This window comes from Sphaeramia orbicularis, chromosome 19 (genome assembly GCF_902148855.1).
Source record: "Sphaeramia orbicularis chromosome 19, fSphaOr1.1, whole genome shotgun sequence".
NCBI classification, from domain to species: Eukaryota; Metazoa; Chordata; class Actinopteri; order Kurtiformes; family Apogonidae; genus Sphaeramia; species Sphaeramia orbicularis.
In genome coordinates, this window is record NC_043975.1 from 24924252 (window position 1) to 24943590 (window position 19339).

Genomic DNA, 19339 nt, shown 5'->3' on the forward strand with positions numbered 1-19339 from the left:
TGTTATTTTCAGCCTGTACATACTTTATATCATGTTGGGAGTTTTTGTCAATTTATAAGTTTTTTCAGACACGTAGGAGCGTTTAATATATGATTGACACTGCTATTGCTAGTTTCTGTTAAGATTCAGTGTACTTCACTCAGATGCTTTGTAAAGTAGCTTCACTTTCTGATTTTGACTAAAAGTATTATATATTTTTAATATTTTCAACTATGGGATTTCCTTTTTTTCAATCATTTGGGCTCATGCAGCTTTAATGTAATAATTATTTATAGTTATATTAACAAAATAGCAGATTATTAAATATATGTAGAATTCTAATTACATTTTCATTTTATTTCATTTAAAAACTCATTAGCAAGAATCATTCTAATTATAAAACACTAACAGTTTTAATGTACTGTATTTTCAGTTATTATTCAAAATTATATTTGCATTATGCATTGTTGAAACTACTATTACTACTTATTACTACTATTATTATTTTTATGTAACATTGACAGTATTACAAGCAATGATGAATTGATTGGTTGTTTTTTTTTTTGGGGGGGGGGGGGGGGTTTGCAAAAGGTTTGTGATAATCAGATTTATTTATGTATTTTTTGCTTAGCAGTATCAGTCAATAACAAAATTTTTGCAAAAACACTCTCAACCGTAGTTTTATGTAATAGCTGTCTCTTCCATAAGTTCTCAGCTGTGCTAGGATGGGGTTTTTATTGGTTTATTTCCAAAACTGACCTTTGGACTCTTTTACAGCTCAGTTTATTTAATCATTACAGGTTCTATTTCATAACAGAAGTATATCATAGTCATATCACAGTAAAAACATAAATTAATCAATGTTTTTGCAACTCTGTAAAGATTTTTAGCCCTCTTAACCAGCATCCAAAGACAGAAGTCTGGCCTGATTTGTCTACTTCACAACACCTTTTGTATGATACACCAACATGTTATTTCCAGTTATTTCTAATTTTTGCCAGAAAAAAGTCGATGTTGAGTATGATCAGAACCTCCATTGGTTGTTAGATGCTCACTGCAGGAATCAACGCTTCTGTTGCCTGAGCTTTAATCAGGATTTTCTGTGTTTTTTTCTCAGCAGCTTTGGCCATTCCTGGTTTCTGGGGCAGAAACATTACAGCTGAGTTAAAAATACAGGTTATCACACCAAACACCATAGTAGTTCAGCTCATTAAGAGCAATATGGTAATAAAGCAGCCACCCAACAGGGAGTGTGATCTCTGACTGTACCTCTGTCTGTGATTTGAGACTGTCAGCTGGTGGAGAGCTGTGAGCAATTACAAGAGGATTAAATCCATGTTTGCTCTGTAGCCAGTAGGTCTTATGACACCCTTTACCCTGTCAGGGAGAGAAATCATGCAGTGGTTACATGTGTCAAAAACTGCTGGACAAAAGCATCTTAACCCATAAAGACCCAAACATCCACCAGCGACCAGTTTCTTATTTCTTATTTTACTAGTTTTAGCATATATCGACCAAAATCATTCGATGATATAAAATGTTTAATACCTGTTGATCCACTAATCCTATCAATACATGTAAATAATTGAGGTAAAAGGCAGTTCGTCATCTTTTCATGGTCATCAGATATGACCCATTTGGACGTTCAGAGGCTCTGTAGTTACCATGGAAACACCACCATCTTCTAAAACATTGATCCACCAATAAAACACATGTAGTTTGATAAATGACAGTGGTTGGAGACGATAATTTTATATACAGTTAATAATATACGTATTTTGCACAAAAATATATCTTTTTCTTCAGTTTGCTCTGTTTTGGACATAAAAACCCTCAACTTAAATCTACACAATCAGTACATTAAATATAGGAAAATACCTGGTTTTCACTTAAAAATGCAAAATATAGAACATAATATTCGAGGAAATGATGATAAATCCCTTAAGAAAGGATAAAAACTGAGAAAAATTTATTTGGAAACTGCCACAAAAGCAGCACTGGGTCTTTATGGGTTAATATGTCAAGTCACCTTCATTTCAATTTCTCCTCTTTCCTCCATCGAAAAAGATCCAGCCTGGACTAGAATGTCAGCAGTGGACTGAGATATGTGAATCTTCAAGGCTGAATAAAATAGAATGAATGAATTATACAGAGAAGACATATACAGTATCTACCCTGAAGGAAGCATTCACAAAGGTCAGATAAATGTTCACTGTTTGAACTGCTATGTATCATTTGCATTAACATAAAGTCACATAATTAGTCTTGTATAATATTTATAATGATATTTGGTGCCAGGCACAACAGACTCCTCCCCTCGCATGTATTGTAGCTTATTTTGGCATCGATCCAGCTGATGTCATCATGTCTATGAATGATGACATCAGTCAGTACATCAGTTGCCCCTATGTATGTACCAAATTTAAAGTAAATAGAAACAAAATGTCTGTTTTATAGACATTTGAAATTTTGTCCATTATAAGTAAATGGGAGAAAATAATAATAATAAATTCATAAAAAATTTCAACTTTGACCTACTTTTCCCAGAATGTCACCACATCTATTCTGGGTTACTGGCAACCTATAAACCCAATTTGGTATGAATTCAACCAATAGTTTTGCTGCTACAGACATTTGAAATTTTGTCCATGGTAAGTAAATGGGGAAAAAAAAGATTTTAAAAATTCATAAAAATATTTGAACTTTGACCTACTTTTCCCAAAATGTAATAACATCTATTCTGGGTCACTGACAATCTATAACCCAATTTGGTATGAGTTCAACCAATAGTTTTGCTGCTAGAGTGTTAACAAACAAACAAACAAACAAAAAACAAACAAACTGAACCAAAAACAATACCCCTTGCCTCCCCTTTGGAGGGCGGGGTAATAAGATTCCATGACAAATGACCACAAAACAAATGCCCACAAGACAAATGTCCACAAGACAAATGTATACAAGACAAATGTCCACAAGACAAATGTCCACAAGACAAATGTATACAAGACAAATGTCCACAAGACAAATGTCCACAAGACAAATGTATACAAGACAAATGTCCACAAGACAAATGTCCACAAGACAAATGCCCACAACCTTAATGAAAACAATAAATGCCCACAATTTGTAGAATGGCATTATTCCAATGGGGGAACTATATGAAGCATGCAAATATTGCAGATATTTTAAGTACATATGTACTGCAGATATCTACATATGTAATCAGTATTCAGTTGTTAAGCAACAATAGTCCAAATAGTTATGTCACTGTAACATTATTGATACAGGATCTGAATTAAGCCTTTATTAGATAATAAGCCCTGCAATGAACTGGCGAAATGTCCAGGGTGTACCCCGCATACAGCAGTGATTATAGAAATCAAGGTGTGGATAACACAACCCTTTATGTGATGCAGGTAAAAGGCAGTGAGCCTTCATTGAATACAAACACTGACTACAAGCCCAAACAGTACACAAAGTGTGATATACAGTACATGCTGTATGACTATCACTCTGCAAAGTTAATTACCTAATTAAGAAACATCAATCAACTACAAAGGAATTTTAACACTAAATAGTGCATGACTGTAAGTAGGTAAATTAATCTACTTATTTGTAAATAAGCTACTTCAACTTCTCAAAGCTGAGTCTTTGTAGACAGAAAAACTGTAGTATGTATACATTGTTACTTTAATTTTAATTAATCAATACTAATAAAACACTAAACAAGTTTTTCAAATGTGATGGGTGACTGATCTCAGTATTTACGTAATTCTTGGAGGTTTCTTAAAAAAATGTCTGTAAAACAAAATCCTACAAACAATTTTCTCTTTGATTTATTATCTATTCATTCATTCATTCATTCATTCATTTTCTGAACCCACTTTATCCTCACTAGGGTCATGGGGGTCACTTGGAGCCTATCCCAGCTACTTATGGGCAAAGGTGGGGTACACCTTGGACATTTCGCCAGTTCATTGCAGGGCTTATTATCTAATAAAGGCTTTATTCAGATCCTGTATCAATAATGTTACAATGACACAACTATTTAGACTACTGTTGCTTAACAACTGAATACTGATTACATACGTAGATATCTGCAGTACATATGTACTTAAAATATCTGCAATATTTGCATGCTTCATATAGTTCCCCCATTGGAATAATGCCATACTACAAATTGTGGGCATTTGTCTCTTTTTTCATTAAGGTTGTGGGCATTTGTCTTCTGGGCATTTGTCTTGTGGGCATTTGTCTGCGCACCGGGTAATAATGGTGATACACAAGTGTATGTTTTACGACAGAAAAAGGAGAATGGCCCATAGGTGAGGTTCTTAATGCTATCTCATTCATAAGAACTGGACAGAATTTACAGAAAAGAGCAGTTAAAATAATAAGCTTTTTGACAAAAACTGTTGTTAAAGCAGTGTTTCTGGGACTCAAAAATGGTGTTTTGTGTGAGGTGCTCTTTGGATTGGAACATATATGTACTCAGGAAACCACAGGATTCCAAGGCATTTCATAATGTTATGACTGACTGGTGTGAGATTTCCGAGGCACTTTGTCTGAAAAATATCATGTTATAGTCTAGTAGTATTATAGTCAAAACTTTTGTTTGGCTGTTTTAACTTCCTGATGAAGGCTTGATGCTAAAACACACTGGATTATAGTTGTTAGAGTCATTTTAATATCTTTCGAGACTGCCTGGGAATTTTTTGTTTTTTTCCAGTTCAAATACAACAAGAAAATACAGGGAATATGTGCACAACTTTAAAAGAGACAAAAAACTGAATTGAATGGGTTTAAAGTGACTGTTGATTTAGTCAGTTAAGTGCAAAGGGAGGTCACACTAAATACTATGCTTTGGTTTGTAGAAGCAGTTTTTTCTTGAAACTTTTGTTTTTACTATATTTCCCATATATCCGGATTGTATTATATTATGGAGACAGAGAAATGCATATGTGTGGACATTAGAACGTTACTGAACCAAAACGAATGTTGGCTTGGATTTTGCACAGTATTGTATGTGTTGTGTCTTATCACGTAGATCCAACAATGAAGGCAAAATACTTATGTTTTCAAGTACAAAACAAATCTGCACATCTATAATTAGGTCCCATCACTCACGTAAGCTGTTACTTTCCATGCGGGAGGCCATGTTCACTGTGTCACCAAAGAGGCAGTAGCGAGGCATGGTGGTGCCTACCACTCCAGCAACCACTGGACCTACAGAGTTTATATCAGAAACAAATAAAACATTCTCATCTATACTTTAATGATCTCCACAGAACAGTGAATGGGTTTATTACCTGAGTGAATCCCAATCCGAATTGCCAAACACTCCATCGGCATATGACGGATTTTGAAGACCTTAATAGCACTCAGGAAGTGCAGAGCCATGGTGCATATCTCCAGTGCGTGCTGATTGTCATTACTGATAGGTAAACCGCTCGCCACCATGTATGCATCACCTATAGTCTCTACCTGTTGAAATATAAGCAGACGGATCTCAAAAGGTGAAATATTTTCCCTCAACAGCAGAATGAGCAATTAATTGATTTTTTTTTTTAATCTAAAAAAATAGCATTTTTTCGCAAGCAAGGTAAAAAGTGTCACACAGGTGTGTGGTACATACTTTATAGACGTCATACATCTTGATAATATCATCAAAGAGGCTGTAGAGGTCATTAAGGAACGTTACCACCTCCATCGCAGAGCTTACAGAGCACATGGAGGTGAAGCCAACAATGTCGGAAAAGAAGATAGTCACCATGTCGTAGCTACGTGGTTCCACTGACTTCCCTGACATGAGTTGATCTGCTATGTACCTACAACCAATGAAACAACAGAGAAGACAAAATAAGGCCCACTGTATGTTATTTAACTAGCTCTTGAGTCCATTGAACTAGTTGTACATTCGTATAATTTGGCCTCAGATTGAACATGAATTAAGTATTGTACTCTATCACTAATCCATCAGTGTTTTATATCTGCTGTTTTGGCCAGGACACTATCACAAACAAGATTTTTTGTCTCAAAGAGTCTTTTCCTGGTTAAATAAAGGTTAATACATAAAATACCACAAAACTAAAATGATTATATTAATGCTGTCGCATCCGTTACCTTGGTAACATACTTGAGAGTAGCTTGTCTGCACGGGCCTTCTCTGCTGTGAGCTGATTGGTCCTCTCTTCCACCACCTCCTCCAAATGATTTGCATATTTCTCCAACTTTTCCACCATATTGTCCAGAAAATTTGCATGACTACAGTAAAGAAATTTATTAGATGCCTCTGCTATCTTGAAAAGCTTTTGGGTACAGATCCAGAGTATTTTCTGTATTGTTCAAGTGGAGACAAGGAGAACACCTTCACCTTCATCTTATTTTGTCTGGGGCAAATAACAAATCTCAAATTCTAACCTGTCTGGGCACGTCTCCCTCAGCTGTCTCCGTATAGACCCAAACGGTGGTCTGTGGTCGGGGTTTTCACTCCAGCAGACTCTCATCAGCGAGTTGACATTTTCATCACATAGTTGTTCGGATAATGCTGGTCGAAGAGGCTCTCCTTGGAAAGGTGTTCGCAACTGCATGATAATCTCTGCAGGAAACAGAATTCTTAGAGTATTGGCAGTGTTTGAGTTTAGTGCAGTTGTATTTGTGCTCCATTTCTACATTGTACTCTGGAACTCCATGCCACCGGATCTCAGAAACACCCCTTCACTCCCTCTCTTCAAATCCAGACTCAAAACGCATCTGTTTAGGACCTCTTTCTCTTTGTGAACACAATTGCATTGTCCAATTTTTTAACCTGCTTTTTATTTTTTACTCTGCTTTATTGCTTGTTTTATACTATCCTGTTTTACTGTTTTACCGTACGGTGTCCTTGAGTGCCAAGAAAGGTGCCTATAAATAAAATGTATTATTATTATTATTATTTTTTTTTTTTTTTTTGGATCAGTTTTCTGTGAGTCTCAAATGTATTTTTGATGAGGGTGTGATTCTGAGAAAAATCTGTCAGACTTATTAGATCAGGGGTGTCAAACTCATTTCCTTTCAGGGGCCACATTCAGCCCAATTTGATCTCCAGTGGGCCGGACCAGTAAAATAACAACAGTGAAAAAAGTAAAATTATATTATGATCAGGTTTGCATCTCCAAAGTTTCCTTAAAAATCTGAATAATATGAACAACTTGAACTGTTGTAAGAAAAACAAATGCAATTTTAACATTTTAACAATATTCTGCCTCGTTTTATCAGTTTATCATTAACACATGTGCATTACAATCGCACAAAACATTTAGTAACAGGCAGAATATTGGTAAAATTGCATTTACTTTTCTAAAGACATTTTCGTTTGTTCATATTTGTTCAGGTTATTCACGTTTTTTGTACAAGTATAGTTTGGTAATGTAAACATTTTCATGTCATTTTACTTTTTTACACGAAAAAAACAAAGAGAAAATTTGGGGTTGTCATTATTTATAGGTTATTATGATAATATTTTACTGATCTGACCCACTTGAAATCTAATTGGACTGTATGTGTCTGTATGTGGAACCTGAATTAAAATGATTTTGACACCATTGATTGTTAATATCGTCAATATAATTTTTGTATTTCACAAATTCGTCCCACAGGCCGGATTGGACCCTTTGGCGGGCCAGATTTGGCCCCCGGGCCGCATGTTTGACTCCTGTGTATTAGATATTTGTTGTTAGCCTTGTAATTATTTTTGTAGTTAAAAGCTGCTAGATTTTCTTTTTTAATTCATTTGAAGTAACTGCTCTTTCTAAAAAACAGTCTTTTCATGCCAACCTTTTGGCTCCAGGTTGAAGTCAGCGTAAGGACCAGCCCTTGAATTGTACATTAGTTCCCACATGATCATGGCAAAGCTGAACACATCACCCTTGGGCGTTCCATTAAATGAACGACCAGCTTGTCTCAGAAGCTCAGGTGCTGTCCAGTACATCTCTGTAACAAAGTTATCCATACAACACAGTGACTGAGAATCTCTGTGTTTTGTAATCATGAATACATATAACATGACAGAAACACAGATACCAGTTCCACATGCTGCTATATTACCAGCTGAATCATTCCACTGACCTTCATAGTTTGGATTTTCCAGCGAAACAGTCTTATTTTTACTTCCATATTTGAACTCCCACAGTCCAAAGCCAGAGAGTTTAATCTGGAGTCTGCTATCCACCAGACATGTACTTGGCTTCAGGTTGCCGTGAAATTTCATGTTACTCTTGTGAATGAACTCCATTCCCTGAAACACAAATGGATATATATTGACAACAGATCTGTAGTACAACATATGTATGTCTCAAAAAAATTAAATTTAATGTCTTCCTTTTGGGTACCCATTTGTTAAAGACATTCTCTACACACTAACTGAAGCAAATATGCATAAAAACACACTCACATTGACAATGTCATAAGCAAAAGAAAGCTTAAACATCGTATCCAGCTCATTATCTGAAGCCTTCAGAACATCCTGCAGGAAAAAAAAAAAAAGTTAAACAACAAAGCTGGTAACTGCCTATGAATGACCTGATGTTTTATAATGTGTGATAAAGGCTGAAATACACACCTTCAGGCTTCCTTTTTTACAGTACTGTATGACTAAACATATGTTAGGTGGTTCAATGCATACCCCAAAAAACTGCACCAAGTTTTCATGTTTCATTTCTTTCATCTGTTTTGAAGAGAGTGCGATGATTAGGCACATAGTATATTTCTACACAGATATAGAAAATGTCTGTTGGCTGTAATACTTGTAAGGACACAGTATACATGCTGAAGCAGAACTGTGAAATCAAATAATTCATTTTCCATATTGTCACACTTTCTTCACTGGTTTAATCGTTACATGACTTTATTATTACAGGGTTTTGTTAAAAACTCCATTCTTGGGTAGCATCCTACAGTCTGGTATTCCTGTAGCAGACCATTGTTAGAAATAACTGAAACAGCTGTTGCTATGGTATTTGCAGTTCCAACTGTAAAATCTACTTTTATTTCATTAGGAAGTAGCCATGTAATAAATGGAATAATGTCCATCTGCCCACTTCACGTCATGGTCCTGCACCATCCTGCCAGGGTTTATTTCACAATGCTGTACATTATCCATTAAGTAGACACTGCAACAGCAAACATGTAAAGGATTTCATGGTTAGAAACAATAAAAATGATCTTTACCAAGCTGAACTCTGCAACAATGGACGGTTTCTGTAAGTTCGTGCCACTGTGATTCTTAATGTACTTGATGGCCACTTGATTTCCCTAAACAAATTAGAAGAAAACAAAAAATTAGCCATGTATTTTGTCACAAATGTTTAAGTAAGAAAGATGATCGCAGGGATTTTAATTAATGAGAGCATTTTTAAAGAAATACATAAATAAAAATTGGCTTATGCATGGTTTTGAGTGTGAGCCCGTTTCAGTGACTACTGCAAACAAAACTGAATGTGGGTCATCATGATAGATACCATGGTACCAAAAAAGCAACCACTTACAGTGGATACTTGCTTGAAATTTTTACAAATATTCAACAGATGTTAAGATTGAGAAATGATTTTATATGGCAAAATGACAAAATAGATAATGTATTTGGTAGAGTGGAAAAAGTGGCTGTTGCTTTCTCTTGGTTTCCTTTTGCTTCATGTAAAAAGATTTATTACCTAGAATTGCTGTGACCCACATTATAAAAGGCAAGTGGCCTCTGTGTGTGTGTGTGCATGCATATGTGTGTGTCCGGGGATTCACACAAAATCTGGAAAGAGCTGACTGCTGCTGTTTGGCATACTCATGTATTTTTGGTCAAGGAAGACAGTAGCGAAAAAGGCAAGTTGATAGGACCAATATTTTGGGAGATACTAGTAATTTTGGAATACAGTAGCCTTACAGCAATCACATTGCTATGGCCAGAACACTTTGGCAGTGACTGCTGGACAAATGCGGTACAGCATACACAAATACACAACAGCATAAAACTACCTCATCTTGAACCCGTGGATCCCCACGGGTCAATGCGCTAGTCTATATGTTACGGTATTTCTTATATGAACAGTGTGGATGTTGACATGCTGTCACCTATATTGTAATGATTGTTGATGCAAAAACTGTTAAATAAAACTCATAATTCTTAGTACCTGATAGAGACCTATTGTGGTGTAGATATGTTCTTTGCCTGCCTTGTCCCTCAGGCTATAGCTATTGTTGGAGAAGTTGGACTGGGAGCCCCCACTCCCAGTCTGACTGGCTGTGGTACTTAAAGATAACCCCTGCAATCCCTGGAGGTGAAGAAACATACCAAATCAGCATGTGAACAATGTATGGGTTGGCAGATACATCCAAGTGCGTGTGTTTTTTGGTCATACCGCAGGCTCTCTGATAATCATGATATCACTGTAGCTGATCAACCACCAGCAGGAGTCATCAAGTTTGGTTTGGAGTCGTAGCTTCTGCAGAAAGAGGATTCCGATGCACAAGACCGCAAGTACCCCGATGACAGGGAGGGTTACCAAAAGACCCAGCAGGGCGATGTCTATGTCCAGTCAAGACAGAAAATAGATTGAATATAAGATACAACCACATTTTATACAACAGTAGTATTACGAAAAAAAATATTTATGTATTTATAAAGTAAAGTATGACATTACCATTGATTAGCCATTCACAAAGTTCATTGTTGAAACCACATTCTGGCTTGTCAGAAGGTGGTTTTCCTTTAGGCCAGATCACAGAGGAAAACATAGATGTTGGCCTGAAATAATAATGTTTGAGTTCATTTATTTGATGGAAAAACATGTATTTGAATTTTTGTTTTAATTGCATGGCTGATTATTACCTGACACTTTTGGTGTGACTTTCAAAGTGGAGAATTGGAACAAACTTGGTGGTGTCACCCATATGCTGCAGGTCATATATGGAATAGTCTTGGTTTCTCTCCCCATCGTCATCAAAGTGGACTAAACCAGAAGCACCTGAAATGATAAACCATGACTGAATCCAACTGCCTGATGATGCCAATAAGTGTCTTCACCTCCTAGACGTATCTCCTGTTACTGCTTTCTAAAATCTAAACAGATCAATTCCTCAAAATAAAAATAAGACTAGAAGTGCTTTTCAAAACTTGCATGTGAAGAAGCCTGAAAAGGTTTATGACTTTAAAACAAGGGTGTCAAACATGTGGCCTAGGGTCCAAATCCTGCCCACCGAAGGGTCCATTCCGGCCCGTGGGATGAATTTGTGAAATACAAAAATTACACTGAAGATATTAACAGTCATTTTAGCTCAGGTTCCACATTCAGACCAATTCAATCTAAAGTAGGTCAGACCAGTAAAATACGATTACACTAACTTATAAATAATGACAACTCCAAATTTTTCTCTCTGTAAATGTAAACATTTTCATGTAATTTTACTGTATTTATACTAAAACAAACTACCATTCCTCAAAAAAAAAAGAATAACCTGTACAAATATGAACAACCTCAAACAAGAAGTATAACTGCACCAATATTCTGTCTGTTATTAAAGTTTTTGTGTATTTGTAGAGCCACTGTAATCTGTAAATTGTAACGCACTTGTATAAATGATAAACTTAAGCATAATATTGATAAAATTGCACTTATTTTTCTCAAGAAATTTCAATTTGTTTCTGTTATTCACATTGTTTTAAAGTATAGTTTGTAGATGTAAACATTTTCATAAACTAATTTTACTTTTTTCACCCTGAAACATTGAGGAAAGTTTGGAGTTGGCACTGTTTATACATTTTTTTTATTATTTTACTGGTCTGGCCCACTTCAGATCATATTTGGCTAAATGTGGCCCCTGAACTAAAATGAGTTTGACACCCCTGCTTTAAAACATGTTAAATCATTAAAGCATTTTAACTGTAACTTTGCTGTATACATGGAACCACTAAGAATAAGGTATCAGTAAAGCAGAGTCATGAAAACCACTACCATAAAATCGAATGCTGTTCTTGTTTTTCAGTCTCCGTAGAAGCTGCTGTCCATCATGAGGATCTTTGCCATCTTTGAGGACTTCTTTTAATCCCATAGCGTAAAGAAGCACCGCATCATGGAGGTAGGCAGCATAAGGGCTAACCTGAAAAAACAAAGTAATGTGTAAGGCTTCCTCCAAATTGGAATTCAGTGTGTGTTCTTTGCATTCTTACCTCTCTTTCTGATGTCAGGTTGCTTCTAAATGGGCGGCCTTTGAGTCTTTCAAAAACTTGTTCAAAGAAATCGTAATAATCGTAGCCGTCGTAGGATTTCTGGCCGATTATAAAGGCCATGTCAAAGGCTCTTATAGCAGCCTGGTTAATCCTGCTGTTAAGGGCATATTTCCACAAGTTATCCTGCTCAGGAAGAAAAATTAAGTGGATGCACATGAGAAAAAGAAAACCATAAATCATGACATGCATTATAAAACATGGTTAAATCAAAATTATCACCCTCCTTTTATGTTTCTTTACCTTCAAACTTTTTTGAGGCTCTAAATGTACAACAAAAACTGATGCCCTGTCTTCACTAATGAGGATATTTGGCGTAATGCAATTTTTTCTCAACATTTGGGCTTTTTCTCCACATGCAAAGGGCATTTTAGGTCGCAAAGACTGAGATTTTTAATAACTCCAGTTTGGATGTATTCGTATGGACAGGGAAACTTGAGAGATTGGAAACTGATGACACGACACTCCATTTTCTGCATGTCTGTTATTGCTTTGTGTAATGAAACTGCACATGAAACATCAAATCCAGTTGTGTAAATCTGTGTATGATCGAGGCCAGCACAGACAGCACACAAACCAGACCAGCATTCAGGCAAAATGTAAAGAATTCATTTCAACAACCAGAACCAATAACTCAAATAACTTTACAACTTTAATTGTAGTTCCTGTTCATCTTCTGACACATTAAGTCCAATGTTATCTACGGTGTCCAACAGAGTCCAACATAAACAATGGTTCGTCCAAGCATTTGTACTGATTTGCACTTGTTTTTACGTTGTCATGTGGACGGAGATACTTTGTAAGATGAAAGTCATATGGACAGAATTTTTTTTTTAACCCATAAAGACCCATTGCTACTTTTGTGGCAGTTCACAAATGAATTTTTCGCTATTTCAACCTTTCTTAACTGATTTATCGCCTTTTTTTTAATACACTCACAGTCAATGAAAACTTGGAGACCATATTTTTCGACACAATTTTTATTTTGAAACCCTAAACTGGAATTTTTTCATATGAATCATTCGTTTAGGATATTGGCATACAGAAACAAAAATCTAAAGTTTCAAGAATAATTTCAAAACACAAAACTTAGCAAAAGAAAATGGCACCTGCCAAACACAAAGTCACAACAGTAGCGGTTCTGGTTGGGAGTTGTCACTCTCTCTCTCACCCTGGATGCGGTCTATCATCAACAGAGCCTGTGGTGTTGTGGTGTTCAACCAGGTTTCTGATTGTGGGTTGGGAACAGCCCATACATAGACCTGGCTATATCACTGTAGCTCAAACCGGCCTCCACCATACCCAGTGCCCAGAGATGTTGTTCATGTGATAGACGTGGCATGATGCCGTTCACTGGACTAACAATGGTGGCCTTTTTTAGGCCTTTATATACGCCTTCAAAACCAATCCTCAAATTGTGCAGATACCCACTGAGTATTGCTCAATGTGTATTTGGTCCACTTTTGCAAAGAGACCAACCCATGTGCAATGAACTGTGACACCATGACAACTCATCATTATCTCAACTACCCGAACACTAAGTCATCAATAAACCCACAATGTATAATTACAACCCCCCTACAAGTAGAAATATGCATACATTTCTACCTCAAAGTTTCTATTGACTGTCAGTATATTATCCTCTGTATTTTGCTTTTTTTTTTTTTTTTTGGTGTAACTCATGTATTTTCCTGTATTTAATCCACAGATCATGTAGATGTTCATGAAAACTCAGAGTAAATTCAAAGTGTATTATATCAAAACAGAGAAAACTGAAGAAAAAGTTACTTTTTCAGCAAAAATATTACTAACTGACTGCACTGAATTGCACTGTCATTGATCCAGCTCCGTGGATTTACAGGTGAATCAATGTTGTAGAAGATGATGGTGTTTCCATGGTAACTATGGAGCCTCTGAAAGTCCAAATGGGTCATATCTATTGATCATGAAAAGACGACAAACTGTATTTTACATCAATTATTTGTATGGATTGATAGGATTAGTGGATGAACAAGTCTGAAACATTTTATATCTGTAGATGGTTTGTGTCACTGGTGGCTGTTTGGGTCTCTATGGGTTAATGGGGAAAGAAAATATCTGTTTAGGAAATATCTGTGTTAGTGTGGACAGGGCATGAACATATATGCAACTGTAGATGTTTATTACTCACCACGCTGTAACTGACCTCAAAATGCTGCACCAAGAAGAAGACGAATTCTCCGTTCATCAGACCCTGTCGCTCGGCCTCCATCAGCAGACCCATTGAGTCATCACTGTTTGTCAGCACCACAATGACTGGAGATCAGCAAAATACATTTCAAAGAGATGACAAAAGAATTAACACATAAGAGGTAACGTCTGGGTTGTGTGCTTTATTCGTGCCAGACAAAGCAGTTTCCAAAAGCTGCGCATAAACACACTTTTCTTACCTCTGGCCACCGTTGCTATGTATTTTATGTTTCGGTAAACAAGTCGAGGATCACTGGTGTCAAACTTGACAGCTGCAGTCAATTTAAATCTGCTTCTCAGTGGTTCCTCAATTGTTTTCCACAGAGCGTCAACTTTGTCCCAAGTATTTGACTCTAATCCACCTCCAATCATGGCAACGTGCCTCCATCTGAAAAACTCCAAAGTTTTCACCAGGACCTCTGCACTTCTTTTAAGAGGGGGAACAATTTTGACATAGGAATCATATATATAATTGTTGTCCATTTTGGAGGATTGCCCGACAAAAGCAAACATAGGGATGTTCCATGTTGATGCAATGAGACCAGTGACCTGTAAGGAAGTAAAAATTGTTGTAACTTATGCAAAAAATGGATATTTATTGTGATATTTATAGATAATTTAGATGGTAAAACTCTTTTGAAGCCATCAAGTTACTGATAACCCTTTTAAAGTTCAGGGTTAGATGATGCTTAACGGGTACTTATTGGTTTATTCTCCTGTCGGGGCCTTTGACCGCGGTACTGATGAAGATCTGGAGTTGGTCCCCTGTGTATGCTCTCAATGTGTGTGTGCTATGTGCTAATGCTTATGCTAGGTAATGTATGAGCATGTGGATTAGAATGGGTAAAATGCAGAGACCTACAGAGACCAGAATCCTACAGAGATCATAAAGAGATAGAATTTACAATCACAAGAGACATTTTTCACCTGAATTAAAAAAAAAAAAAAAAAAATCTGTCTGGAGCCAGGAAAAAATATTTGACTCTTCTATGTTTTACCTGAAGGTGGCTACTCTAATATGGTAGCCTATTTATGATTATTTGGTTCTTTAACTTTGCATTTCCATTACAATAATGAAATGTTTGGTGTATTTATGAATGTATACACACATTTACACAAATATTTATAGCATTATTCAATCAGACAGGGCAACAATTACACACACATACACACAGTGTTACTAGTTAAAACAGTCTCAAGTGTTTAAAGTAGAGGCTAGTAGAGGTTTAAAGTTTCTCTCAGTTATTCCAGCTCTAAAAAAACGTCTTCTGTGTATAGATGGGGCTTTTTTTTAAGTTAGACAATATGAGAAGAGCCTTAGGAGTAGAACTAGTAAAATTTTCAAGAAGAAGAATCTTTATTTGTCTATGTATATTTTACATGCAACACACTGAAACTGACCCTCTGCTTTTAACCCATAACTAGCTGAACATGCAGGAACACACCACACACTGCAGACTAGGAGCAGTGGGCAGTCGTGTTAGGACCTCAGGGAGAAATTTTTTATTTATTTTTTTGTCCTGTAATGTTTTCAGTCAATGAAGACGAATTTCCCCACGGGGACCAATAAATTAAATCTAATCTAATCTAAATGGGGGGTAGGGGGTAAAAAGCCTTGCTCAAGGACACATCAGCCAACAATTTCTCTGCTGGTCTGGGGATTTGAATCAACAAGCTTATGGCCATAAGCTGCTTCTCCTACCTTCTAGACCATGGCTGCCCACCCCAGTAGTGATAACAGGCTCATCTGAGATTTGAACCCAAGACCTCCCACACCCCAAGTGAGAATCATATACCCCTAGACCAACAAGCCAGGGTAAAATGTCCTGAAAATTATAGTATTGATTAATTGTATTAGATTTTTCATGCATGAATTATGAGAATCTTTGTCGGGATTTTTTCCTGAGTGTTTTTATTTATCTTAAGGCATGAAAAAAAAAACTATTGGATTGAAATTTTTTTTATGAACCTATTTTTCATGGAGTTACAAAAATGTCCAATCAGCTGGACACCATGCATTAATTTTTGAAGCAAAGAAACATATTTAAAACCCATCCTCAGAAAGTGATATACTGTGTGAAAACTATGAAATTAAAACATTTTTCATGCAGCTAATTTGATGTTGTCTCACATTTTAACACACTTATTACTCATGTCATGGAGATAATATGCAAAAAAAAACCAAAAACTTTTTGATTAAGAAAACTGCTAATTACTGTCTAATAACAATTAGCAATTGATTTACACTAAAACATATTATGGCAGATCTGGTTTATCAAGAAAAGCAAAGTTACAGTAATGGTATGAATTGCAGTGTATGGGATGATGCATATGTGTCCACTGATATGGAACTAAAACAATAAAACCTGTGAATATACAAGAGAACAGCTGTAGAGTAGCTGTCCACTGTAGTGACCAGTATGCATGAAAGGGTTAATTTCCATATGTCTATACCTTCCTGACAAAGCCACAGGTAGCTGTTGGAGCTGTGGGTTGCAGACCCCTGCCCTAACTCTAAGTGGGTTAAAGTTCCATGAAGAGGGAGGGTGTTAAAAAGTACCAAAAAAAAGTGTGCCAAAAATACTGAGTTTTATTTTGATTCTGACATTTAAAAGCTCAAAATTTTGATGATGTGTATGCAATTTCTGTAGTTACATCCATTACATTACATCTGATATTTACAAAGGATGCCTACCTCAGCTTCCTCAGGACAAGCTGGACCGAAAAGTGCAGAGACATTTTCTTTCCACACCTGCTGTATGAACCCTCCCAGGGAAGCTTTGGGATTGCAGTCTGTATCTGTGAAGACAAAATCCAGAGTGTAGTTCCCCAAAAAGGAAGGATTTTTGTTTACCTTTTCCACGGCTATCTGTATTGCAGAACCCAGCCGTAGAGCGCTGAAGGGGTACGACATGTTCCACGGAGCCTGGAAGCCAATCAGCAGCTTGTAAGCATGAGAGCCATTGGTGCCATTATTTATAAGAGCAGTAGCAGTGAGCACAAGTGTGAAGTGAAACACCAATATCGGGCTCATACTAGAAGCAGGTAACACACTCAGCATCGCTCTATTCCTGTGGGTGTTTGATGCAAGAGGTTTGCGCTCATAACCTGGCTTAAATACCCAGAATCCCCAGTGATACCAGACAGTTGGTAAGGGAGGAGAAAATTAAAAAAAAATACGGAGGTAAGTGGGAGGGGCAAAGAGGCATTATTTACTGAATATCATTCTACAAGGTGCAGATTTTTTCCTCTCATGAGTGTGTCCTGCAGGTTTGAAGTAATGTCATCATATACAACTTAACATAAGTCATGTTTTAGTCTATAATGAAATTTGATGTGCATCTCACATAATATCTGAGATGTTTTATTCAATATATTGCCTTAAATATAGAATATTGCTGTATAAATGCAAAGGAGGATTTTTATTTTGTCTTTTTTTTTGCCATCATAGCATAGAAGAGCAGAGCATGTGGGAAAATAACAACATAGCTACAAAAAAAAAGTTTGTTTTACTATTTAATTTATGTAAGTATCACTAGCTCCGTGTGTAAATTATTTTTCTATTGGACTTTTGAGTAATCTCTTTTCTTTAATTAGTATTATTATCTGTATTGGTATGGGTTTGGATTTCCTAAAATGTGCATTTGGCACATCATGTAAATGTTCTTTCTTTTTTTCCGTATTATTTTTTTCCCAGTACATGATGCATATACTTGTAAGACATTTTGTTCGATTTTGGGTATTTAAAATGGCCTATTTGCTGAAATAATCTCTAATATAGAAACAACACTAGTGTTCTGATTTTGTTTTTTGATCTACACTACAAACAAAGAGTTAAGCATATTTCTTTTCTTTTCTTTTTTTTTTTTTTTTGTATTTTTTGGTAAATTTTGCCATTTGTAAATAAAACTATGTCTGGTCATTAAAAAATGTGTTTCAACTCACACAAAAAAAAGTAAAAAGCACTGTGCAAGAATCCCAACTGAAAAAAATAGCCCAAAAATTAAAAATATCCTTAACTTTTTGTTTGTAGTGTATATTGTGGCTGATTTGGCAAGAAAAGTTCCTGATTAGATTGATTTAATAGGCAGGTTAATTTATATATTTATTTCTCAAGGACTATGAAAAAAACAAAACAAAAACTAAATGTAGAGTAAATCAACAGTAAATTTAAAACAAAGATCCAGCGCATTAAATACAATAAGGATTATCTGGTCAAACAGATCAACATCATGACAACCCCACCCCATCCACAAACCATAAAACACCTACATGGATTATAAATGTACTCCCCTGTTCAATCCTCACACAATATACATAACTGCAATATAAACCAGGGTAATATAGGGATGAAAATGCTGTTTCTATCTACACTCCCATCCAAAGTCACTACAACCAACTCCCCCTATCAGCTGTTACTGCACATCATAAATCTAGTGTCAAAGTTCAACACTATTTTTCTGTAACAGGGAAAGAAAACACACAAAGACAGACACAGAATGTATCAATGAATAGTGGAAAATGAATATTGATTTTGCAGAATTCAATACATAAAGATGAAAACTGTGGTGTTTATCCCTTGAGAGATAACCTATTGTTGCAGGGGTGCAAAAACCACACGAGGCAGGTCGAGCCCTGCTGTGTGTGAACCAACCTCTCACACCTGTGTGCAGTTTAAGGTGCTAATGACCACAGGTGGGCAGATTGTACATTAGTGGTGTTGCTGGTTTCAGCGGCTTTTCTCCCTAGGGATCCCTGCTCGGCCCAGTCCCTAACAACCTCTGCTAATCCCACCAGGTAACCCTTCAAAGCTTTTCCTAATGAACCTTTACCTTCAGCTCATCGTGTCACTGTCCGACACAACTGAATCATACACGC

At 36.3% G+C, this 19339-nt stretch overlaps 1 protein-coding gene across 1 annotated transcript; it reads right to left on the minus strand.

The window, feature by feature from the left end:
* Window positions 1-670: 670 nt before the first annotated feature.
* On the minus strand, window positions 671-17622 carry gucy2g (guanylate cyclase 2g). Its single transcript, XM_030121800.1, has 22 exons — window positions 17157-17622; window positions 14662-15010; window positions 14403-14527; window positions 12176-12358; window positions 11961-12105; window positions 10838-10973; window positions 10650-10753; window positions 10368-10534; window positions 10140-10280; window positions 9187-9270; window positions 8579-8683; window positions 8411-8482; window positions 8086-8254; window positions 7795-7950; window positions 6400-6577; window positions 6103-6243; window positions 5615-5807; window positions 5289-5463; window positions 5107-5205; window positions 2009-2100; window positions 1249-1356; window positions 671-1118 (listed from the first exon to the last, which is right to left on the minus strand). Exons 1-22 carry the CDS (start codon window positions 17520-17522, stop codon window positions 1023-1025), a joined length of 3384 nt encoding a protein of 1127 aa, XP_029977660.1. The 5' UTR covers window positions 17523-17622; the 3' UTR covers window positions 671-1022.
* Window positions 17623-19339: the final 1717 nt, after the last annotated feature.